Source organism: Polypterus senegalus, chromosome 10 (assembly GCF_016835505.1).
Source record: "Polypterus senegalus isolate Bchr_013 chromosome 10, ASM1683550v1, whole genome shotgun sequence".
NCBI lineage: Eukaryota > Metazoa > Chordata > Cladistia > Polypteriformes > Polypteridae > Polypterus > Polypterus senegalus.
In genome coordinates this window covers 65,981,494-66,008,198 of record NC_053163.1, presented here as the reverse complement: position 1 = coordinate 66,008,198, position 26,705 = coordinate 65,981,494, and the positions used below count along the sequence as shown (strand labels likewise).

Below are 26,705 nucleotides of genomic sequence, written 5' to 3'. Positions count from 1 at the left end.
TCTTCTGCATTTTTTCAAATGTTCCTTAAATCACTCGCAAAAATGTAATTGCTCAGTTGGTTCCTGCATGGCGTATTGATTATGACACATTTTATATGTTAATAGAGTAATTATTATCACATATAGAGTACAGTTTAGTTCTTAATTGCATATACTAATTAACGTGCAACATATAACTACACTCCAGTGCCATGAATAGAGTATAACAACCTTAGCTCTGTTTCCTTTACCTGAAAAATATCAGAACATATTTTTCATTATAATTTTATAGTAATGAACATCGATCGAGCGTTCTCAGCCCATGTCATTATGCTAATGACAAAACTAGAGTCGAAATACTGTTTTGGATGTATGAGTTGGTTTTACTTTGTGTGCAGAGAATTACAGCAAAATGCAAGCAGTTGAAGTTTTTATCATGCTTTTAAGAACATTTATTTGTGCTTAGGTATTACACAGGCAAAAGTCAAAGAAAGTGGATTGAATAGGCATCAAGTGTACTGTTGAACAGTAGAGACAGAATGTAATAGTTAAATTATCAGTTTAAAAATCAGTGAAAGCAACAGTTTTAATACTCTCCTCTATATCTTCCCAAGTTAAGCATCCAAATACTTGTTGCTTACATTTGACATAATCAATGTGCAAAAAAACACCTATTTCGAAGTGCTTTTTTACAATGGCATACCTATAATCAGTCTGTCAGCCTTATTCTAAGTCTTAGTGGTAGCACAGAAGCAGCAATAGTCTTTTTTTAATTAATTTCACAGACCTCAGGTATTGTGGCAAGAAGATTTAGACATTATACCTGGAGGCTGTAGGTTCAGTTCAATACCCTGATTTACTTTGCAAGTCTAATTATATATCTGTGCATAGTTCCATAAAAATGCCATATTTGTGAAGAATTTCAGGAAAGACCTTACCATAAAAGTAGAAGGTGAAATTTGAGTCACCAAAGAGGCATCATAGTAACCCCAAAAAGGAGTCCCATTTCACTATTGAATCAACAATATACAAATAATTTTTTAACAATAATTAAGGGCATGCAGAACCCCTTCATCTCTATATTAGTGTAAGATGTTTCAAAAATAGCCAGATGTATACAGAACATTTTCTGTAACCCCTCAGTACAATTGTGGGAATGCTAAAGAAACTAATCATGTAGCCTGTTACTTTCTATACCACCTAACAATTTTAATTTCTCCAGGTTAAAATGTATACTCCCTTAAAGATAGTGACCAGATGAGTAATCAAACCCTTGTCACTTAACTGTGGGAAGCACACAAATCTGCCTGAGAATGATTTCCATATTATTAAACTAATGTTTCTTACATAAACACTTCTTTGGCTCACAGTGTGTGAACAGAAAAATAAACCCAAATACTGCAGTCATATTTCTGTTATTGTTTAGAAAAATGCCCTTTTCCATCTGTTTTCTTGAATTAAACTCTGATTATGACAGTGATGCAACTTAAGATTTCTAAATTGCTGACAAAGGGGTCAAGCAATAGTAATTTTTAATGCTGAAACCCCTGTGGACATGGTTGTCTCAAAGGGAAATTGGGCCTATGGTAGAAATTTTTTTTTTTTTTTTAGGGTGTTATCATGAATAGCTTTCTGCGCTGCTTTATGAAAATATTTAACATGCATATACTTATATTGTTATGTGTATTTGTAAAGGGATTGTGGATGTTTCCTGCATGAGTCCCCCAAAATGTGGTTCCCCGAGGAGTGTGCCGCTTTGCACTTTGCTTTGAGATTAACCTGCCCATGGGTCTTGTTAGACAATGTCATGACTCGCTTTCAGATTCCTATAACCATTAGCACCATTTTTGTCATAGTGTTAACCTGATAGATAAGCTAAAAAGAAGACAACTCTCTGATATTAGCTAAACTTGTATTTAAAACAATAAAGCTATCAAATGAAATAATGCATTAGTGCTGAACATAACATCTTTAACATCACCAAGTAATGAATTTGGGCTGTAGGGGTTTATTGATATCATCTTGAAAAAACCTAAGCAAAAATACCTTGTTTTAATGAACATGCTTTATAATTTAATTGACTAAACTTTAGGCTACAATAATGATATAATAGAAATGTTGTTTATTATTTTATTATACCTGAGACTTCAACACCACAGACAGCCATATTGATTCTTGTGTTCTTATGCCTCACAGTGAAAATCAAACAGTCCAAGTACTAAGAAAAAACAGATTAACAAACAGTAATCGGTGAACCTTTGAATAAGGAGTATGAATAGAATGTAAACCTACAAATGTTGTGGCTCTCCCATGGATTATCTGAGTGGCATTGGTTAAATCCAGTTTCTCTGGTTTAATCACTTTTGAAAGATTTCCCCTTCATGGACTCATACATTGTGGTTGTGAGTCCCCATGTTATACAAGATCGAAGAATGACCAACAAAACCCCTCGGTAGATGAGATGAACTTGACTTTGACGGGAACGCCAGACAGCAGTGATGGAGTCCTTTAAATTCCGTACCTCCCCGCCAACCTGGGACTGCATGTTGACAATCAGAACAGATAATGGGTACAACAATAAGCTGATGACTATGCTGTTCACACTTCCTGAAACAAAGGAAGACACATGTGCACTTAGGCCTCTTTGTGTCAAGTGGTCACGGATTAGATCCTTAGAGCTAAAGAACATGGCACTTCCAACACCATTTCTTAACACTGTGGGAAGAAATCCTCTATAGTAGCCATTAGTCAGAACCTGATATCCACTGCTGCTATTAAATTGTTGCAGGATTCTACGGACATTGGGCAACTTGGAGTCTTTGCGGCTATCCTGTAGTATATTTTGGACTCTCTCGAAAGGAGTGAGGATAAGAGCCTCAATGGTTCCAGAGAAAAATCCTGAGATACAGCACAGAAGGATGGACTGTGATCTACCATCACTTCTAGATGACAGCCAATGTAGGGCAGTTTCATAGGTGCCAAATAATACTGTTCCCTGAACCGTTTTAGCCAACATTGGTGGTAGAACACCTCTGTAGAACTTCAGTGGTCCTTCTTTGTAGAGCTGCTTTAAGGCTTCTCGTATTACCAAGGCATGAAGCTGTTGCCTGAAGGTGGTCTTGTAGATTGGGAATGTTATCAAAGTTGTTACCAAGCTAGAGGCCGCTCCACTAAAGGAACTATTGCGCAATAAATCAACAAGTCTTAGTCCCCTGTCTAGCCCTTGGTGGTTTGATCGATCCTGCATTCTTTTTTCCTTCAGAAAGCCTATTAGAAAAGAAAAAAAAAATACATTTCATGATTAAGGGCAAAGAATAAAAACAATCTGCCAAGTTTCAAGTGAAAGTCAGACAATATAATTGGAATACAAGAAATTTAATTCTGATTATGAACAGATTTCCTCTTTACCTTACATCAGTGTTTTGTGAGTGAGTATTACTGTCAGTGAAGCATATGTTGATTTACTGATGTGTGCCCTCTTCAAGCATTCCTGGAGCTAACACAAAGGTACCTGTTGGAGGTAAGTAGGGATGCAAATTTCATATTCAGTAGTTGACACTTTATCAGTTAATATCCACTGTAACAAACATTTACAGTAAGTAAATATTATATTCATATAGGTATGAGGGTAAATCAAAAAGTAAAGGAAATCTGAAAATTACCCAGAAACTGCAACATATAGATGCTGACTTAATAACAACAACTTCATGATGCCTTTTGGGTAGTACGAACACACACAGCACAGTGCTCTGCCTTTAAGATAAGTTGAAGCCAAGGTGAAATGAAAATGGGCTGCAGGATTGCACCATTGTTGAACAAAGCCCCGTATCGAGATTTATTTTGGCAGTCGGATTAAAACTGGCAGAAATTCAGTGAAGTTTTCAACAACAGAACTCACTATATTAAGTTTTATCCACAATCTCAGATGTATCCATATCTGTGACATTGCTTTATAAAGCAGAGTACAACTTATGAGACTATGCCCCCAAGCTACCAGGAGTTGCAATTTAATGATGGAAGTCCTAAAAAGGCAGTGCCCATAAACAATGCAAAATGTCATTTTGATGAATGGCAATAATAAAAAAAAAAAAATTAATAAAATTGTTGATAAATAACAGTAACAAAACAATGATACAAAAATGATCTATGATGTTTAAGAACTTGAAACAGATAAGTAGATAACTTATGAAAAATTTTCTGCATGCATAATAAAAATAGCAATAAATAACTTTGCAATCATAAAACCTAAAACAAATTGCGTCAATGATAGCTGGTTCCTTTTCAGGAAGCATAGGGTACATAAATGGAATTCACAAACACACCTAGATTCCCATATTCTACTACACAATTGAGAGTCATCAATTTACCAAACAATCCCAGCTTTACTTTGATCAAGAGCAAGAGCTAAAAGAAATGGGCTAACAATTGATGAATAGATAGATCGGAGGATGGCAATCCCAGACCTGGGTGATAACAATGGTTGCATATTTTTCTTCTTTCCAGGTACTTGTTGCTGTCAATTAATTAGCTCTCTTGTTCCACCTCTTTTATGCTGTATCTGAGAAAAATCAGTAAAATGTTTAGTAAACCAGAATGGATTACACCTTACTTTGGTGGGGATTCCTTCTAAATATTGTATGCAAACAATTAATCTATGATGAATATGTATAACATGTAGAAATGTTTTTAAATGCAGTGCTCCTTGTCACAATTTAGTAAAAAACTTTTATAGTCATGTTAAGTTAAATAATTAAGTACAGTCCATGGAAATATTTTGATTTTTTCAACATATTTGAACAGGCAAACAATTGATCTTCCTGCTTAGTGCCTATAGATAAAGGTGTAATATTGAATAAAAACACAAGGAAAATGTGCCTTTTTAATTTTTTATTCAACAAAAATTTTGAGAGATATTGTGGTCTACCGAGAAAAAAGTAAGTACATCCTTAAGCCTCAGAAGCAGGTATTGCTCCCTTCAGAAATGACTTCTTGGAATTGTTTTACATAACTGTCCACTGTTACTGACAACTCTGTGCACTCCTTTATGTAATGATCCTTCAGTTGTAATGTTTTCTAGCATGTACTGTCCATTTCAAATCCCTACACAACATGTCAATGGAAGCAAATCAGGGCTTGACTATACCAGTCTAGAACCCTCATTTTCTTCTTTTTGAAACATGCTTTGGTTGATTTGCAAGTGTGCTATAAATCACTGTCATATGGAAAGGTCCTTTTCCAGTTCAACATCAACTTTCAGGAAGGTGGCCTCACATTCTCCTCAAGCACACTTTGATATGATGCTGAATGAATATTGACTCAATAACTGTAAGCTTCCAAAGCCCCGAGGCAGCAAAACAACCCCAAACCCTAACATTTCCCTCATCATGCTTCATAAGTGTTATAAGGTTCTTCTCCCAAAATGAACCAAACATGTATACTGTTACTGTGGCAAAACAACTCTAAATTTGATTCACCTGTCCAGAGCACACTGTTCCAGAAGGCTTGTTCACTGGTAAGCTGTAGTCTTGTCCTAATGTTCTTTTTAGACAGCAAATGACTTTTCCTGACAGACCTAACACGTAGGTCACATTTGTGCAATCTATTTCTAATTTTAGATCCATACACTTTGACAGGAACATTTGCAAGAGTTATTTGCAGATCCCACAATGAAATATAGGGTTCTTGGACACTTCTTTTAGCATCAAATGGTCAGTTCTTGGGCTGAATTTCCAGTTGTTTGAAATGTATGCCACATGTAGATGATTTTCCTTACAGTTGAATGATTTATTTCAAATAATTTGGAAATCTTTTTAAATGTCTTGACAGACTTGTATGCATTCATATGCATTCCACAACCATTTTTCTGAATGAATAAACACATCATGACAATTTCATGTATCATTAGTTCAAGTATATCACTTTTATCTGTAGACACTATTTGAAGGAAGATCAAATATTTGCCTGTTGTTGAAAAAAATCAATTCACATGACTGTGTTTACTTTACCAATAGTTGCTCACTAGTTGCTGATGTCACCAAGTAATGTTACTAGAAACTTGTCAGATGCCTTTGTGCATGCATATGGCATAATGGGCACCATTTTATTTATACGTGAGCTATGTGAACAAAAAACATCTCCACTTTACTACTCTCAAAACAGAAAGACTCCAACATACACTTTTGCTCAGATAGCTTAATATAGCTTTCTTGGTAATCAACCCAGCTTGGTACTGATGATTCTCTCTCTAATCACTCTATGTCCCAAACATATTAAACCTTTCCTTATTCTATGGACCACACTATGTAAGAAATTATGAAGCAGTCAATCAAGCTAAAATAAACAAACAAAAAAATAAAAATCCTAATAAAAAAAGACTCCAGTTCAGGGCACTACAAGTTATTACTTCAAAAACTAACTTTCCGAAATTTCATAAAAAATTAACATTTGTTCAGAGGCAGCAAAGAGTTGAAGCAGTTATAAAACTGGATGATATGTACTGTATACCTGATAGCAAAAACTGAGACCTCTTCTTAAAAACAAGCTAACTGAAATCTTTAGTTGTTGAAGCCTTCTTTAACAGAGACTGGTGATTCCTGATCTAAATGGATTAAAAAACCCAGGATATAAGTGGAGTAGTGATTAAAGAGGTTATTTCTATTAAATATAAAGATGGTGTGCTTGAATGGTTGATATTTGAGGTTAAGAGTATAAATGTTGAAACTGAACATCATGTCTCAAAAATCCCCAGATAATTAAAATGTTACTCTATTTACAGTGATTCCTCGCTATATCGTGCTTTGACTTTCGCAGCTTCACTTCATCGCGGATTTTATATGTAAGCATATCTAAATATATATCATGGATTTATCGCTGGTTCGCGGATTTCTGTGGACAATGGGTCTTTTCATTTATGGTACATGCTTCCTCAGTTTGTTTGCCCAGTTGATTTCATACAAGGGATGCTATTGGCGGATGGCTGAGAAGCTACCCAATCAGAGCACGTATTATGTATTAAATAAAACTCCTCAATGATACACGATATGCTTCCTGTGCGGTGCTTCACATACTTAAAAGCTCTAACAGCACCTATTGATTTTTGATTGTTCGCTTTTCTCTCTCTCTCTCTCTGACATTCTCTGCTCCTGACGGAGGGGGTGTGAGAAGAGAGGCTGTTCACACACTGGCCTAGAGGATACAGACGCTCCTCTAAAAAATGATGAAAGACTACCTTCACATTTCTCCCTTTGCGGCTGCTTTGTCGGGCGGTGCTTCGCATACTTAATAGCACCTATTGATTTTTGATTGTTTGCTTTTCTCTCTCTCTCTCTCTGACATTCTCTGCTCCTGACGCGCACTCCTTTGAAGAGGAATATATGTTTGCATTCTTTTAATTGTGAGACGGAACTGTCATCTCTGTCTTGTCATGGAGCACAGTTTAAACTTTTGAAAAAGAGACAAATTTTTGTTTGCAGTGTTTTAAAGTCATTGTCTCTACACACCTCCTGTGTGACAATATAAAAACAATATAAATGTATGGTTTTTACTTCGCGGATTTTCACCTTTCACAGGGGGTTCTGGAACGCAATCCCCCGCGATCGAGGAGGGATCACTGTATACAGAAAGGTATGTAGATACAATGGTTCAATGGGAAAGTTTTATTTTTATTGCTTTCTGGCCAACAGTAGTACACTTTTGTGGACTAGACATTTATCTCCCCACAGTTGTGACTTAGCAATGGCCTAAACTGCACTTATGATACTACTTCTACCTCTTCTTTCAAACCATATGCACGAACATGAACAATGCATTGATATTAGCACCATCTATTTAGAATTATATATTTTGCATAGACATGACTCCTCATGTTTGACTGATGACTGTTAGTTAAGAAAAGCAACATGTCAGTACCAGTCGAAATGACAATATTACCAATAAAGTAAATCTAAAAGTGAAATGTGTCTTTCTAACAGGTTATTTTAGTGACAAAAATAAGTTTAACAAGAGTCTGTAGATACACCAAATAATAGCTTATTGTGTGCCCAAAGTGGAACACTATTAAATGTTAATGTTCTTTAACAATGACGTTAATATGCAGAGTACAAACAAGACCAAACCACTCAGTGACCAAACACAAAATTATAAAATGATGTACTGTACATTTTAAGATGTGACAAATTTTTCAAGTACAGATTGTAAACAGCATCAATATAAAAGGAAAGATGTTTTTTTTTTTGATCTTGCCAGTACTCCATGTTATGGCGCATTGTACTGAGAAGACAGACTTCTTCTTTACAACAAATAGCAGACATCAACCACACTAAAGAACGGAGATAAACACCATCAACTCAGAGAGGGAAAGGCAAGTTTGCTGTACCATGTGAATGTCACTGACTGTATAAAACTGAATAATAAAAAAAACTTTTACAAGCAGCCAAAATTTACACCAGGTGTTACAGACTCAAATTAAATGTATGTTATAGTAATAGTACTATAATCTATACTAATAAAAGGCAAACTCACTGACTGACTCACTTATCACTAATTCTCCAACTTCCCGTGTAGGTAGAAGGCTGAAATTTGGCAGGCTCATTCCTTACAGCTTACTTACAAAAGTTGGGCAGGTTTCATTTCGAAATTCTACGCGTAATGGTCATAACTGGAACCTATTTTTTCGTCCATATACTATAATAGACTTCTGCTCGATGCCCGTGGGAGGCGGAGTTACGCCTCCCACGTAATTTAGTGCCTGCCCATATAAGGCCGTCCGTCAGCGACAAACCAATAGAAACACTGCTGGGACTGTGCTTATGCAGAGGAAGATGAGATGGTCAGGGTGGCGTTTGGCACAAACTTGGCGAAACTGCGAGAGAAACCTTTAAGTGCCGGGTCTTAGCTAACATTAAATACAGCCGTGGACATCGCACGAGATGGCACCAGCACAGCTGGGAAACTTTGATGCATGTACACCGAGTGGCTCACGTGAAATGACGCAGTGCACAGACAAAAAGCAACAGTTCCAAAGAGTGCTGAACAAAAACCAAATTACACAATTGAGAAGGCAGCAAAAAAATATGAAGCGTGTGATACATACAAGCATATTCATAAGTGTAACCCTAACCCGGGAGCCACCGTGCCACCCTATTGAGAATCATGTTACGTTATTTTTAAAATGTTCCCTTTTCTTTTTCATAACTTCTTTAACACACTACTTCTCCGCTGCGAAGCGCGGGTATTTTGCTAGTAAATTATATTATTCTAATAAAAATAGCAGCTCACTACTCAAAACGAGGAGCACCCACACTCGAACCTGCAACCTTTTCATTATAAGACAGCAATTCTTACCCCTGCACCATCCAAGAAGACATATCAACTTTCTGTCGATTGACATCTTAGCTTGGGTTTTTAACTCATTGACAGCAACATGTAAATTGAATGATTTTTGTTTTTTAAGTTTATTTTATTCTTGACTAAAAGCGCACGTGTTTATTTGATACTTAGACTAAAGTCTTCACACATTGTACACTTCACGTCATTATTACTATAACATGGAAAAAGTTTGTTTTAGGTATGTATTCTGCATTTCTTGCCTCACATTTCCCATCATCCTACATTTACCCAGATATTTGTAGACACGGAACACACATGAAATGTAGGTGTTCCAAATAACAATATATTATTTACCCTATACAACTCCAGGCACTTCACACCCAGATAAAGAGACTTGAGCTGAGAGAACTCCATCTGCGTCGGTGGGGGATGAGATAGCAGGCTGCTTATTGCTTGTGCTGATTAACACATTTGCAAAACAAAAGACACTGATGAAGAGGTGAGAAGGAATTTAAGGTGGCCCGGGATTCCAGCCTTTTTTGTAGGCTTCAGGGATTCTAGTATTCAATTAAATCAAACATTAATACACCTAGCAATGAAGCTGAAAATCTCCATCCATACCTAACAAAGATCTGAAAGAATACTATGGCTGAAGAAATGCCACTCACATTAAAGAAACAGGCACTAACAAAGATTTGTTGTAATATGACAGATAAGAATTGTAGTACAACCACCAACAATATTTAAAATGCGTTTTCTCACTATAATAGCATCCTACAGGAGCAAGACCTGTGGTTTCCCAATCTCTTCCACTTCAGCTTGTCTCAATGTTTAACACAGCAACTTTCAGTGAGACAGACCACAAAATACCAGCAAAATACCAACATTAACATTTTATCTCTATTGGCAACACTGAGCTGGACAGAAAAAGGCTACAAGTACTCTTGAAAGGATTTTGTGTCAAGTTTATGACCAGCAGGAGCATCTGAGTATGCCCTTGAGTAGGAAATTACTACAGCTTGAACATCATTTTTCTGCTCTTGATAACTTCTACAGTGGAAGCTCAGTTCACGAACGTCTTGGTTCACAACCAAAAAGTTTGCCAAACTTTTGCCTCGGTTCACAACCACACACTCAGTATACGAACAAGCCAGTTTCCCATGCCTGCCTGCGCTGAGAGAGAAAAAGAGAGAGAAAGAAAGAGAGACGTGCCTGCTGGGGAGGGGGAGATTGCTGCACGTGTTTGCCTGCCTATCTGCCTGCCTGAGACTCTTTCTCTGAAAAGCAGGTAGTACAGTGAACCACCCCCCCCAATAGGCAGGCTGAGAGAGAAAGAGAGAGAGAGCGAGCGAGCCACGTGGCTGCAAGAGCCCTGTTCATTGTTCTCAGTAGAGACGTGCATGCATTACCTGCACTCTTTGTGCTCTACAGTATTTCGTGTGCTTTTGCAGTTAACTATGGCTTCTAAGCAAGTGAAGAGTGGTGTGAAAAAGTTTTGAAGAAAATTGAAATCGAAGTAAAGAAAGATATTACAAGAGGTGGAATAACTATTTACCAGTTTATTCATTTAACAATCTGAGAACCCTCGTGCTGTGTGTATGCTACAGAGAGAGAGAGAGCGCGTGAGCAGGCTGAGCAGGGAGCCTGGGTTTTTTGTGTCAGTGTTATTCAATGTTTTTACATTAGTTTACTATTACACTGTGCATTCTATGGTGTAATTGACTACATTTGTGCTTAATCTTTACATTTACATAAACTTTGTGCGGTCTGGAACAGATTAATTGTATTTACATACAATCCTATGGGGGAAACTGCTTCAGTTCACGACCAACTCGGTTTACGACCAAAGTTCTGGAACGAATTATGGTCGTGAACCGAGGTTCCACTGTATCTGTCTATTTATTGGGAAATTAAGTTGCTTTGTATCTACTGTATTTCTGGGGATGACACTTTACCTTGGTTACTAATGACACATCACAGCAGAGGCTCTATACACATAAGGACACGCATTTCAGGTTAACATGGTGATTTCATTAATGGCTTTAATCTCACCAGGGGTGTGGAAATCAAATTTGTTTCTACTTTAGGGCTGGGCCATATTATACATTTCACGGTAATACCGGTACAATGTTAGGCAATGATAAGAAAATGAAATATCACAATAGAATATGGGTAAAACGCACATGTGCAGTGCCTTTGTTTTTATACGCACATGACGGAAAAAGCATGGCGGCGACGAAGAATGAGAAGGGAGAAAGCAGATCGTTGAATGAAACGGATGAACCAGAATTGGTTTGTAAAAAAGTGCAACTTCAGTGGTGTGGAACTAGTTTGGTTTTCGCCCGTCAGATACCCAACAAAGCACAATTCTTTGTTGAACATGCAAGCAGGCCATTGTGGCGAAGGGAGGAAACACCACAAACCTATTTCATCATTTGAAGCTGAAGCACTTGTTGGAGTACAACAAAGCTGTTAAAGCACGTGAAGAGGCGTCCGCTTCAACTACCATGGTGGTGAGACCAACGAAGCTGACTCTGACAATCAACGAAGCTGACAATCGGTGTAGCTTTAAATAGCTGCACGCCTTATGACAAAAGTAGCAAACGCTAGGGGGAACTAACTAATGCAGTGACCCATTGTTTAGCCAGGGATATGATGCCCATTCACAGTTTGGAAAGAGAAAGTTTCACAAAGATGCTAAAAAGTTCGATCGACGCTACAAGCTGCCCACCAAGAAATACTTCTCTAAATTCACCTTGCCTGCTTTATATGAAGAGGTCTGTACGGAGGTGTCAAATGCATTATGTTCGGTGGAGTTTTTTGCGTCCGCCACGGACATGTAGTCAAGCCGAACATCAGACCCTTACATGAGCCTCACAATACACTACGTGGACAAAGACTGGAAGCTACAAAACAAGTGCCTTAAAACAAGTTTTTTACCCCGAGGACCATACAGGGGAAAATATAGCCAAAGGCTTAAAAGAGTTCCTCAGCTCGTGGAATCTTCAGGAGGAAAAACAAGTGTGTGTGACAACCGACAATGGGGCCAACGTTGTGAAAGCCGTCGCACTCAACAACTGAACCAGACTTTCATGATTCGGACATCGCCTGCACATTGCAATAGGTAAGTTAATTATAACGCAGTGTTCTCCCTAGCGTATTTTAGCCGGGCGCTCCACCCGGCTAATTTAGTTCAGCGCCCAGCTGAATAGGTAAGTTAATTATAACGCAGTGTTCTCCCTAGCGTATTTTAGCCGGGCGCTCCACCCGGCTAATTTAGTTCAGCGCCCGGCTGTCATCTCGCATGACATTGTGAGATGACAGCCGCAGATCTGCAGGCACAGGCAGATCTAATGATCTGCAGAAATGGCAAGGGACGAGCGGGCGGGTGGGCAAATACTGCTAAAGCTAATAGCGGGGGTGTAGCAGCTTAATACAGTTACAAGGAGTATGGAGAGGAGGGCGGGCGAGAGGGGGCTTTTCATGCTAATAGAGGGAGCGAAGCAGGAGTTTACAAGCAAAAATGATGTGGAGGTGGGTGGGCAAGAGGAGGTCTGATAAAATAAAAAAAAGTGAAGAAAAAAACAATACGGACAAAGTGAAGAAAAAAAAACTTTATCCTCGACATTTCCACTTTAATTTTGACGCTTATGACGAGAATAATGTCGACATGTTGCTACAATTTATGACGGAGGTTTGAGAAAATCTAGTAAATTAAACATTCATTTTAAGATGAAGTTTAGTTTATGATGTTCAACTTTAATGACAAACTATGAGAATAAAGTCAACATGTCAAATTTAATCTCGAGATAAGTGGCGAGAATAATTTAGAAATGTCGAGATTAAAGTGGAAATGTCAAGAATGCGTACCTGCCGTTGTGCAAGTGTAAATTGAATATCCAACAGGCTCTCCCTTTACCACTCAAAAGTCTTAATGTTGGTAAAAATGCACATTACATCTCTGAAAGAATAATGCAAGAGCTGCTGGATGTCTTAGCATGAGAAATAAAATCTAACATACTGAAAAATATACACACAGAAAAGTTTTGCAGTATTCTGCGTGATGAAACCACAGATATCTCCGATGTAAAACAATTATTTACATTAAATATGTTTTCCGGGTCACTAAAGAGGTCAGAGTTAGTTTTGTATCAACCTGCAATATGATTGACTGCATAGCGGAGACTATAACCAACACACTGAGTGAGACTATGGACACTCCAGGCTTGAATTTTATGTTATGTTTTATGTTGCAAAGCAACTCTTTTTAAGTTTTGTGGATATTATACATGGTTATGCTCAGGATATGTCAGCCCATTTCCACTGGAAATACCTTTTGGTTAAACTGTCAGAAAGGAATTTGCATTTGCACTGTTAAATTTTTATATAGCTTTAATGCACATAAAAACAGCTGCTTGTTTAAGTGAAAATAAATTGAAGGGGTTCTTTTGCACTAATAAAGTTGTGGAGTTGTAAAGTATTTTGTCTCGCGTAAATCATATCGTCAGTTATATCATTATCGCAAATGTTCAAATATATATCGTGATAAATATTTTTGGCCATATTGCCCTGCCCTATTCTACTTGTCCACGAATAAGTAAACTTAGAAAATCCACTTGTCCGCCAGTTAAATTCAATTGCCCATAAATAAATAACAAAAGTGAAAAATAGTTCATTTTTCCTGATCTCTTTTATTGATACCAAAACTGCCTTCCATTTTAAAACTGAAAAAAGTTCTTTCAGGGAGTAGTATTTTACCACCTTGCTCTGGAACATTATATAAAAGATTCCCTTATTTTAACTGGCTAATAAACAATGCCTTCATTATAGCTACACTAGTTCTTTTTTCATATATTACAGTTACATAACAGAACACTGTCCTGATTCATTTTCTGCCATGTTCTTCAGCTTTTGTCTTGCAACATCTTCTCCCCCAAGAATCTTTACTATCTCAGACAGCATGGGCTGAATCCTGTTCATTTCTGTTTGAGCTGAACTGCATGGTCCCTGGACTGATGGTCCTGCAGAAGTGGATGCTGATGACCCAGGTTTTTTATGAGTGATGTGCCTGTTGCCAGGTGACAGCCAGAATTCCACAGCTGGTCGTGGGTCAAACTCTTCTAAAGAAGCAGTATTGAACAGCCTAGCATAACGCTCAACCTCCGAGCGTTCAGCTTTAGAAAACGCTTTTCAATTGAACCTTTTTTCTTACTTTTAGACTAATTTCTCTATCTGATGTACTAAATCCCCAGTTCCTATCCTTTTTCTGTCTGCACATAACCAATCACCACACGATAAACGTATTTGTGAAATTAAAACTAGTTATAAGCTTAGACCTCTGAATGGATGGCATAATTAAACATGTATAACGAAATTTTTTTTTAAAGTTCTGAAAACTCTAGCCCTTGTGAATCTTGCTCCATCACTCCCAAAATCATCATGGCCTCTCTCACCACATCCATAAACCTCCTTTTAGGCCTTCCTCTTTTACTTGTGCCTGGCAGATCTATCCTCAGTTTCCTTTTCCCAATATACCTAGCATCTCTCCTTTGCACATGTCCAAACCAAGGCAATCTCATCTTGCCTCCATATAGCATAGGTAGTCATCTTGTAGACTTTCACTTTCACCTTTGCTGGTATCCGTCTGTCACAAATCACTCCTGACAATCTTCTCCACCCAATCAACCCTGCCTGCACTCTTGCACTGCATACACTGTGTGCACAATTATTAGGCAAGTGAGTATTTTGACCATATCATCATTTTTAATGCGTATATTCCAACTCCAAGCTGTATTAACTTGAATGCTTATTGGATTTAAGCACGTCAGGTGATGTGTATTTGTGTAATGAGGGAGGGTGTGGCCTAAGGAGATCAACACCCTATATCAAGGTGTGCAGAATTATTAGGCAGCTAGTTTTCCTCAGGCAAAATGGGCCAAAAAAGAGATTTAACTGACTCTGAAAAGTCAAAAATTGTAAAAAGTCTTTCAGAGGGATGCAGCACTTTTGGAATTGCTAAGATATTGGTGTGTGATCACAGAACCATCAAACATTTTGTTGCAAATAGTCAACAGGGTCGCAAGAAACGTGTTGAGAACAAAAGACGCAAATTAGCTGCCAAAGATTTGAGAAGAATCAAACGTGAAGCTACCAGGAACCCATTATCCTCCAGTACTTTCATATTCCAGAGCTGCAACCTACCTGGAGTGCCCAGAAGTACAAAGTGTTCAGTGCTCAAAGACATGGCCAAGGTAAGGAGGGCTGAAACCCAACCACCACTGAACAAGAAACATAAGTTGAAACGTCAAAACTGGGCCAAGAAATATCTGAAAACAGATTTTTTTCAAAGGTTTTATGGACCGATGAGATGAGAGTGACTCTTGATGGACCAGATGGATGGACCTGTGGATCTGTAATGGGCACAGAGCTCCACTCCAACGTGGAGGTGGGGTACTGATATGAGCTGGTATTTTTAAAGATGAGCTAGTTGGACCTTTTGCATTGAAGATGAACTCAAAATCAACTCCCAAACCTACTGCCAGTTTTTCGAAGACACTTTCTTCAAACAGTGATACAGGAAAAAGACCATGATTTTTATGCAGGCCAATGCTCCATCACTTGCATTGATGTTCTCCACTGCGTGGCCAGCCAGTAAAGGCCTTAAAGATGAAGGAATAATGACATGGCCCCCCTTCCTCATCTGACCTAAACCCTATCGAGAACTTGTGGGCACTTCTTAAACGCTAGATTTACGGGGGAGAAAAACAATACACCTCTCTGAAGAGTGTCTGGGAGGCTGTAGTCACTGCTCCACAAAAAGCTGATCGTCAACAGATCAAGAAACTGACAGACTACATGAATGGAAAGGCTTATGACTGTTATTGGAAAGAAGGGTGGCTATATTGGTCATTGATTGATTGATTTATTTTTTTTGAAATGTCAGATGTTTATTTGTAAATTTTGAGGTGTTTGTTTATTATTCTCACTATAGCAGATGAAAATAAACAAGTGAGATGGGAAAATTTTCATTTTTCCTTTAGTTGCATAATAAATCTGCACACTAATAGTTGCCTAATAATTGTGCGCACATATGTATTCCCCTGATGATGTTCACACTCACATTTCCGTTGTGAAACATTCAGGTTTCAGGTTTATTAACATTTTGGATTGACTGATAGCACTGTGTTTGTTCCATATTAAAATTAATCCTCAAAAATACAACTTGCCTAATAATTATGCACACAGTGTACTTTGCACTGTTGATCGCAAGTATTTAAACTCATCCACCTTGGCAAACTCTACTCCCTGCATCCTCACCATTCCTCTTACCTACCTCTCTTTCACGCACATGTATTCGATCTTGGTCCAACTGACCTTCATTCCTCTCCTCTCTAGGGCATATCTCCACCCCTCCAGGATCTTCTCAACCTACTTCCTACTCTCGTTACAGATCACAGTGTCATCTTTAAACATTATAGTCCATAGGGAGTCGTGTCTGATCTTGTCTGTCAACCTGTCCATCACCGTTGCAAATAAGAGAGGGGTCAAAGATGATTCAAGGTGTAATCTCACCTACACCTTGAACACATCCGTCACTCCTACTGCAGACCTCACCACTGTCACACTTCCCTTGTATATATCCTGCACCACTTTTACATACTTCTCTGCCACTCCCAACTTCCACATACAATACCACAACTCCTCTCCAGGCACCATGTCATATACTTTCTCCAAGTCACAAAGACACAATGAAACTCCTTCTGGCCTTCTCTATACTTCTCCATCAAACAGCCTCAGAGCTAACACTGCATCTATAGTGCTCTTTCCTGGCATGAAACCATACTACTGCTGCTCGCTAATCATCCTCTCCTTACTTAACCTAGCTTCCACTACACATTCCCATAACGTCATACTGTGGCTGATCAATTTTACCCCTCTGTAGTTACTACAACTCTGCACATCACTCTTTCTTAAAAAAATCAGTACAAGTACACTTTTCTCCATTCCTTAGGCATCCTCTCACTTTCCAAGATTGCATTAAACATTATGGCTAAAACCTCCACTGCCAACTCTCCTTAACACCTCCATTCTCCACAGTTATGTAATCTGGACCTAGAGCCTTCCCATTCTTCATCCTCCTCACAGCTAACCTTACTTCCTCCTTGTTAATCCGTTGCACTTCCTGGTTAACTCTCTCTCATTCTCTTCATTCATCAGCCTCTCAAAGTACTCTTTCCAACTATTCAACACACTCTTCTCGCTAGTTAGTATGTTTCCATCATTATCCTTTATCACCCTAACCTGCTTCTCACCTTTCTCAGCTCGGTCCGTCTGCCTAGCCAATTGGTAAATGTCCTTTTCTCCCTGCTTAATGTCCAAGCTCTTATACAACTCATCATACACCTTATCTTTAGCCTTTGCCACCTCTCTCTTCACCCTATGTCTTTTCTCCTTGTACTCCTGTATAGTTTCTTCATTTCTCTGATTATCCTACTTCTTCTTCGCCAACTTATAATATACAAATAACAATTATATATAAAAATGATAACATACAATGTAAAAAAAGTCTTTCTAATGTCCATAAGTTTGACTGCTAATCCATTGAAGTTTGTGCTAGGGAGGGTTTTGCTGAGCCATACCTTTAGACCAGGTGAAATAACCCTCACAGTCCTTTTTGACAGCAAATAAATATTGTACATCTGATAGCCGTTACATGTTTATAGTTCAGAGGTTTTGCAGCTAGTAGTCCACATAAACTAGTTCTTGGTAGAGAATCTCTCCATTTTCTGTGCAATATTATCAATGCAGTACTTAATTTAGAAGTTTCAAAAATTGTTGCAGTTTTGTTAAAATCTAAGATATAACAGGCTGTGGTGTCTGTACCAACAGATGACAGTGTCTGACTTATTTCTTTTGATACTGATCATATCTTAAACATGTAGCACATGTATCAGATCATTTTACTCAAAACCCTATACATACAGTTCCTGAAGCAAAACATTGTTTCTGATTCAAATCTCAATTTTGCCTCAACCTCTACAAATGAGTTTTTTTTATTTTTAGCACATTATTACTAACAGGTCCTAAAAGACAGGAACTCATTATAACTATCGATTATCAGTACTTTCATGCTTACTTTTATTAAGTTGTACCATGATATACCACAATTTATATGGTTTTTCACGTTTTACTTTATATCAAATATTTCTTGTTGCACTGTAGGAATTAGATAAACATTGCTGTTTCACATAGATACATAAGCTATAGCTGTAACTATAGATGGATTTCAAATATACTATTCCTTTCAGCATTAACTGTGTTATGAATGACTTTTATAGTTTGTTTGATTAGGTAAGATATCAGGAAATAATTCCCCCATTCCCAAATCTGATAAAAACACTGTTTCGAAACCACACACTTGTCTGTGCCTTCATGTTAAAATTAAATATAACCACTGAAAACATTCACTTTTCCACCAAAATCAAAATTTGTCATCATATGACACATACAATGTGGGGAGGGTGGCTGAACATACGCTAAGGAAAAGTAGTTGGATCATCAGCTGGCTTGTTGCTGCTACTGCTGGCGCACTGCGTGTCGATCATTTAAAAGCCTGTACAGCAGCTGTCCTTTTGCCACTGCGCGTCTCAGTCGCTACCATTCTGAAGGAGCGGGGGTTGGAGGGCTGAACGTACACTAAAGAGATGTACTTAGATCATCTGCTGGCTTGTGAACTTGTTTTAAATTGTTTGTAAGTAGGGTGTGATGTGAAAAAGTCACCGTCTCACGGGTTTGGCTTCTTAAGGATGTAATGTCTAGTCTTGCGTGTTGTCAAAATGTCTCTCCAAGATGATCTGGTCTCGATTGCTTCACTCAACCCCCCTGGAGACTCGCTATGCTCCTGCCACTCACGCTGTGAAGGCAGGAGAGCTGAACGCATGCTAAGGGGAAGCGGATGGATCAGCTACTGGCTTTGTGCTGCTTCTGCCAAGATGCCTCTTCTGCTTGTCGCTCTGCGTGTCGATCATTTAAAAGCCTGTACAGCAGCTGTCCTGTCTCACTGCCTTGTCTTGTGTGACATTAAAATGTCTCTCACGGGATGTCAAATTGTCTTCTGACAAGATCAAGCCTTGTCTCCCTGCCAAGATTTTTTTTTTTATAATGAAGAGATGTTACTCATATCCTTAGCCGACATCCCCATATAATATATGTTTAAAGCATGTGGGAGGGGTATTTTAAGGCTTAAACTATAAAAAAAATGTTTATTTATATAATCTTTCTATATCGTGGATTTTCACCTATTGCTGATGGGTCTGGAACGTAACGTCCGCGATAGGAGGGGGATTATTTTATTATAAAATTAATTTGTACAGTAACTGACAGAAAATTGTATGTATGGCAAAAATACAGCAAATCATCTTTTAGAGTATATGTTTTATTTGAACTATTAAATCAAAAATAATAAACCTCTGAATGTGGATCCCAATGCCCCAGTGCCGTGACGGGGACACTGTACTGTAAAAATGGCACTGTCCTTCAGATAAGACATAAAACTGAGGACCTGACTCTCTGTCATTAAAGATCCCTGGGCCTCCATTGTAAAGAGTAGGGTATATCCCAATGTCCTGGCTAAACTGTCCACCTTGGCCAGGTCATTCTGGTCCACTATTTATGTCCTATCTCCAATTGGCTATCATCCCTTTGCCCCCTAACAGCTAATGTGTGGAGAGCAAACTGATGCAAAATGGCTACTGTTGCATCATCTGGGGGAGACTGCGTATTAGTCGTGATTGAAGTGGCTTCCCACTTACTGTGTAAAGAGCTGCAAGTACCTTGAAAAGTGCAATATAAATGTAATGAATTATTATTATTATTACAGCATTCCAAGCCTCACTGTGAACGAAACACAATACACAAGGCATTGCACTATTCCAAAAACACAGAACTGCAAAGACTAATGTGGGCTATGCAACAAACTAGCCAGCTTCATCTCCATCTCTTCTTCGGGTATGGTGAGGCCACAAAATCTTATTCACATCACACTGAATGTTAACCTTTACCTTATGAGGAAAATATGCCTGTGTGTCTGAATGAATACATTGTGTGCCAATGCAGAATTAAATTTATGTGATATAAACTGCGTGCTACCACCTACTCCTTTTCCTCCTCATTAGCTCTTTCTTTGACATTGTATTCCGCAGACTCTTTCCTCTCAAATTTCGGATTCATTGTTTGTAAACACTGAAAAATCTTTGACCCTATCTATATTCTCAAGTTCTAAATGCTGAGTAAAAAGATTTGATTTTTAGATTTTACACCTGATTAAAGGAGTGTTACCCGAGTTCAGATTGTAATGACTTAAGTTAAATGTTTTGATTGCTAGTGTTTGCTGCATGAGCTCTGTGTAAAATCAAAGATTCATGAGGAAAACATGAAAAATCAAGTGTATTGTGTTTATATTAATAGAAAAAGTGTTGATCTACTGACAGCTGAATTAAAACTATAGGGGATTTTATCAACTGAACCAATTCTAGTGTGTCAGCAAACCAAAAACAAAAATGTCATATCCTTTAATGAAGGAAATTCTACCATCATTATGCTTCCAGATTCCGACAGAGTCTTTCACATCACTCTCCTAAACAGGCCTGAGAATCTTATTGTTTAATTTTCTCTCATCAATTGCAGTTTCATGAATAGTGTAGATGACTAGGTGAAGGTAAAAATGCACCAGGAATTTGTTCTGAGCCCAGGGTGAAGATTTGTCATGAAAGCTGTTACATGCCAAATGACAGCAAAAAGCAACAGAAAGTTACAGAAATAAAAAGCTAGTTTGGATGTTAAACGCCTGGGAGTAAATCCAGAAAAGAACAAGGTGACTGTGCGAGGTGAGTAGGGCAGGATGCATGGAAAAGGTGAGTGCATAGCCGCATGATATATGCAGTAGAGGTGTTAGGAGAAACTCAGCCTAATGCATGATTAATAAAAGTGAGGGCACATAAAAGATACAATGGTGTGACGTGTAGTCTGTAGGCAGCAAATGTGAACTTTGTTTATAGAAAATGTGTCTGTAGGGTGTAGGATACTGATGTAGTAACCATAACTGAAAACATCTGCATTGAAGTTGTTTTGGAGAAAGAAGGGAAGTTCTGCTGCTTAGATGACATGTGGAGTGCAGATAGAGGTACGGGCACAGCTGTGATGGTGAGGGTAAGCATTACATAGAAGACATTCAAGTAGTTGCTCGCAGTTTTGACTCTAAAGTAGCCTCCTTGCATTGAAGGAAAATGTTTATGAAAGCTGTTTGAGGTTTAGTATGCGCAGCAAGAGTGAGACATGGCAGATGAAGGCCGAATTTTTTTTAGCAAAGCTGTAAAGAAGAGAGGAGAATAATCAGATGGATGTGTGGAAAGTCATGGATTGAGACCAATCAGACATCCTGATTGGATGTGGAGGCAATGGTTGTTGTGCTGTGCATGTGGAACCGGAAGGCAGAGGGTAAATGGGTAAAGATGAAGGTAGAAGAATTGAAGTTGAGAAGAATGCTTAAGATGATGTGGTTTTAGATGGTGTGGGTTGGCCCCACGCTACCGGGACCCACCGGGGGCCTCTTCAACCCGCCACCATCAATAGTCATGACCAGGATGAGCTGAGCAGATGAGGACAAATACACCAAGCAAAAGGGATGGTGAAAAAGTGTGAGTCCTTTTATTAAAACAAATCAAAACAATAGTGTCCAAAACGTGCAGTGATCCAAAAATTGTCAATAAATTAAAAATCCCACAAAACATGAATTGGTGGAGGTTAAAATTATCAAATAAATAAAGAATCCATGAAAATGACGTTAAAACAACATACAAGAAACTGCCTTCTGTTAAATGCTTGGTGCCTCTTCTTAAACCTAAGTGTCCTCTGTTCATCCTTGAAGGGACCTCGCAACGAAGGAGTCGACCTACCGGCAAATGCAGCCAACTGTCCACTATGAGTCTGGGTTCCTACTGGTCCATGGCTCCCAGTAGGGCTCCCAATCCGAACTCAGGCTCAGGTCCTCCCTGGACCATGGCTCCAGAGAGGCTCACCATCTGAAACTTTGACTCCCACAGACTTGCAGTGAGTAACCACTACCACTGGCCCTCTAGCTCAAGGAAATTACTCAGCCAGATTGACCCACTTCACCAACCCAGAATGACAGCCGCACGCTAAATTCCAGGGGCCCCCATCCAGGCTGCCTGCCTTCTTTTTCTCTCTATCAAGCTTGCTTGCGCACTCACCCCAGCACCGGCACGCTCATTCACTCCTGCCTTCTCTCTCTCTATCTCTTAACCTTAATTCTTTTCTTCTGCTCAACCTTTTTCCCTTCAATTTCTCCCTTTTTCCCTTTGTTTTCTTATGACATCCCGATCTTGTAAGGCTCTGTGGGTGTGGCGTCTCAATCGCACACCACAGGAAGCCGATGAAGCAATTGAAAAAGACCACACCCTTCTGTACAGGTACTTCTTGTCCCAATTACTGTACCAAGTCCCCGCAGCTGCGTGGGCGCGCACCCACGGAGAATGAGACAGCCAATTAATTATTCATTTATTAAAACAGGCCACTTTCTCTGAGCTGCGGACCTACTATAACACAGATGGTGGCAGATGATATAAATAGGATGGGTCTCACACAAAGACATAGCTGGGTAAACAGTTAAATTGGTTATAATATTGCTGTTTAGTGTTAACTTGAAATATGCACAATTTATTATTTAATTATACAGTCATTTTGAACTAAACATTAAAAAGTGAATATTTATTTATTTAATTGCATTTTTATATACACATTCGAGATGGGTGGACGAGATGAGAAGTTTTGCCCGAACAACCTAGTTGCAAAAGAGCAAGCTGTTCCTAATAGAGGCCTCTGTTCAGCAGTGGACACCTGATGTCTACAAATAAATGATGATGATTTCTACAGTATGTACATATTGCAAGGTTTTTTGTATTCTCTTGCATAGTCGCCTGTGATGCGATTTTACTAAACTTTATTAGTGCTATATGAGATTATACATACTGCTAATGTGGATACTCTCTCATCATTAGATGTTTCCTATTCTTTTTTGTTATTCTTGTATGTGTTTGAGGGGATCATTTGTGATATTTCTGAAATGAGCTTCGGGAAAAAGCAACGTTTCCCATAAGGACAAATACGGTACGTACTACCTACATGGTGCCTTTCATAAAAAAAAAAATAAAAGAAAAAAAAATCTTTGCTACTTAAGACACTGCAACCATACCTTATCGAAAACGACTTTGCTACCAAATATAACCTTATAACAGTTTCGCCTTGCATTACTTTCTAAGACTGACTTTTTTTACATGTTAGTCACACCCATTTGACTTATCGTTTGCAATGTTAAGGTCATGACTTACTGAGTTTACTGTCAATAAATATTATGACTTTTTGACCTTGCATTGCAATGTAAAGTGCGTTTTAAAGTACAATATATATTAAAAAAAAAGATTTACCTAAAAGCGTAACTACTTTATTGACGCGCAGGGGTCACTTTTTGAATTTGCTACAGCGTGATGCGCTCCTTACAGGAAAAGCTCTGACAGATTCGACTGAGTTGACAAATTGAAGGTACAGCAGCTAATCACAGAAATGAATTCGGCGTTTCGTACAAAATATTCACTCCATCAATGCCAAAAAAACTCATTGTGAAAGGTTCTGTTTAAAATAATAGTTGAAATAAATTGTATAGCAGCTCACAGAGCACCTTCTTACTATTGCAATGGTTTCTTAGAAGCAGACAGAGAGGTTTAAAACGCAAGACCCTGTCGCCTACCAAAACAAATAAGCAAATACTCCACCAGTATGCAGAACAAAATGATTGCCTAAAAAGCAACGAATATCACTCTGCATTTGATGGTTAAACGGGCTAGGGTTGTGCTCGTGGACGGCGCCATACGTGGTGCACAAGGCTGACTGGAGGTTCGCTGAAGAGGGCAGGGGGGATGGGAGAAAGCGGCCAAGATTAAACCTCCACGAGCCTGAATACTGCGGGGCTAACCGTTCGTTAAACATTCAAAGGCGATAATAATACGCATAGAAAATGTGTGCACTACATTGGTTCACTGGTTTACTTAATAATCGAAAGCAGCACTTTCTCACCTGCGAAGAGGTCCGGTTCCGTTAGGGTACCTCCTTTTCTGCTCACCACATCAATTCACCGCACACCGTTTCTGCTTGAGTAGTAAGTACAACTATGAAATAAATTCTCGTTCTTTAGCTGAGCTGTTTTGTCACCGAATTCCACAAATGTTTTTAGCACCTTTCGCTCTTCGTTTCTTTCACAAGATGCAGCCTGTATTTCAGCATCCTATCATCCCGGTAATGTTGCTTCACTACGAGTTCGCCTTTAGACATTTGATTGGTTGCGCCGTTCATTATCTCCATGTTGATTTGTAGAGGACCCTGTCAATCAATTAATGTTGCCTCCGAACAAATAAAGATCACTTCGCGTTGTAAGCGCTTTCTTTCGGACGATACTCTTTGGGTGTGTCTGATGAATGAAAGTCTTAAAACTGAAAATAAGCCAAAAAAAAAAAAAAAACTGGAAACCTTCCATTTGTAAAGATTTTTATTTGTATATCTAGAATATAATGCAAACTTAACGTACGTCGTTTTTTTTTCTCCTGAATAATGGATACATATCTTAAAACTGATCTGGAAAAGGCCATTTGCAGAAAGCAAGGTAGCCTATTCCCTGAAGGCGTAGGAGCCGATTTAATAACCTTCATTCAGACGGCGGTGCTCCAGGAATAAAAAGATGTAAATATTTATTCAGTAATAAATCTATAAAGAACCTTGGAATGGACCCCAAAACATCCAAGAAAAACAGAAAAAGAAATTACTTGCTAGCAAAAGGAGACTATTTGGAATAGCACGATCCTTAGCTGATGCCAATTTTTTTTTTTTTGATGGATTATCCAACCTTTCTCCATTCACGATTTAACAATTTGTTTTAGGGCCTCATGTCCACTTAAGTGAAACAGTCATTTCTTATTTCTGCCCACCTTAAACTCCTTCACTCAACTTTGTCAATGAATGCTTGCATTTTGAACATTTATTACTCTGTTTGGCCTAAGAAACAAATATTGTATTAGGTGGGAGCTGAAAGCTGAATGGTTTCCATCAAATTAATTCTGGAGCACGTTAGCCAGTTTAATCTTATTTGTTTGATTAAGTTGTATTCTAGTGTAATATTTTGTCCGGAAGGATAAAGAAATTAGTATTTTGCAAAAATAAAACAAATCTAGATAATGAGACAACACAGTGTGACAATGAATCAGAGAACATGTCACACTTAATGACTACAGTTGCTGTATCTCAGTGCCTTCTTCAAATCAGATTACATCACTGGGAATCACAGGAGATGATGATTTTTCCCAAACATTTTGATGCAATTTTAATTTTGTATTGAGCCACAAAATTATCTTAAGCGTTCCTCATTTTGATAGCCAATTAGTCTAATGGCTGACGGTGCTTTCTAGTTATGGTAAATTCAGCCAGCAAAACTAGAACGTTTTGATCTATCCTTTTCATTTTCCATTCTGTTTTTATATGACAAACATGATACATTGGACAGACAAGCAGTGTTGGGGAACATTACCTGTAAAAGTAACTTAATTATATAACTCATTACTTAGTAAGTGTATATATTCTATTCTACTCTATCATATTATACTATAAAATGTAACACATTTCAAACATTTCTTTATTTTTTGCATGAAAAACTGCACATTTCACTGGCCTGCATTTGTGAAATTCAAAACTAATAAAACTGACCAGAAACAGTCAAATCTGACCATTTTCTTGTGTTTTATAAGTGCATTTACTCCTTCAAGTACAGAGTCATGCCATTTCTGGATAATGTGTGAACACTGCGAAATACAAAGTTAGGATATGTGGTTCATATAAGACTTTTCAAAGATTTTATGTGAGTCTTTTAAAATAATATGATCTAAAGGATATTTTTGTTGCATTTGGTTATGATTTAACCCCCCCACAAAAAGACCATCCTTCCCCAATATGAACCCCTGAAGATTTATGGTATGTACACTGGCTGCTGTGTCACCCGATTCCACTGTTTCAACATATCTACGCAAATAGCTGAAATAAAATTAAACTGATGCTGTATTTTATAGGTTTCTGTTACTGGATTTCTGGCAGCATACACGTTTTAGCTTGGTTGTGTGATTGAGCTCTGCATAGGACCATCCATCACATTTGCTTCTTGCCTTACACCCAGTGGTGCCGAGATAATCATTGTCTACAAGTCAAAAGAGCTTATCCCACATCCTGTGGAGGCTGGGGACATTGAGTCAGAATGGGCCTTGCTCAGACCCTAGATTACAGATGCG

General features: G+C 38.4%; 1 protein-coding gene across 2 annotated transcripts; it reads right to left on the bottom strand.

Moving 5' to 3' along the window:
* Positions 1-369: 369 nt before the first annotated feature.
* On the bottom strand, positions 370-24,871 carry LOC120537155 (solute carrier family 25 member 53-like). 2 transcript variants are annotated; one of them, XM_039765879.1, is made up of 3 exons: positions 24,454-24,871; positions 3,388-3,490; positions 370-3,246 (listed from the first exon to the last, which is right to left on the bottom strand). In XM_039765879.1, exon 3 carries the CDS (start codon positions 3,224-3,226, stop codon positions 2,333-2,335), a length of 894 nt encoding a protein of 297 aa, XP_039621813.1. In that variant the 5' UTR covers positions 3,227-3,246; positions 3,388-3,490; positions 24,454-24,871; the 3' UTR covers positions 370-2,332. The 2 variants fall into 2 exon arrangements, with proteins under 2 accessions (XP_039621813.1, XP_039621814.1); XM_039765880.1 differs by lacking the exon at positions 3,388-3,490.
* Between the last annotated feature and the right edge of the window lie 1,834 nt (positions 24,872-26,705).

Excerpts from the sequence above, each read along its gene's own strand:
- LOC120537155 (XM_039765879.1), bottom strand. The coding sequence starts at position 3,226 with ATGCAGGATCGATCAAACCACCAAGGGCTAGACAGGGGACTAAGACTT.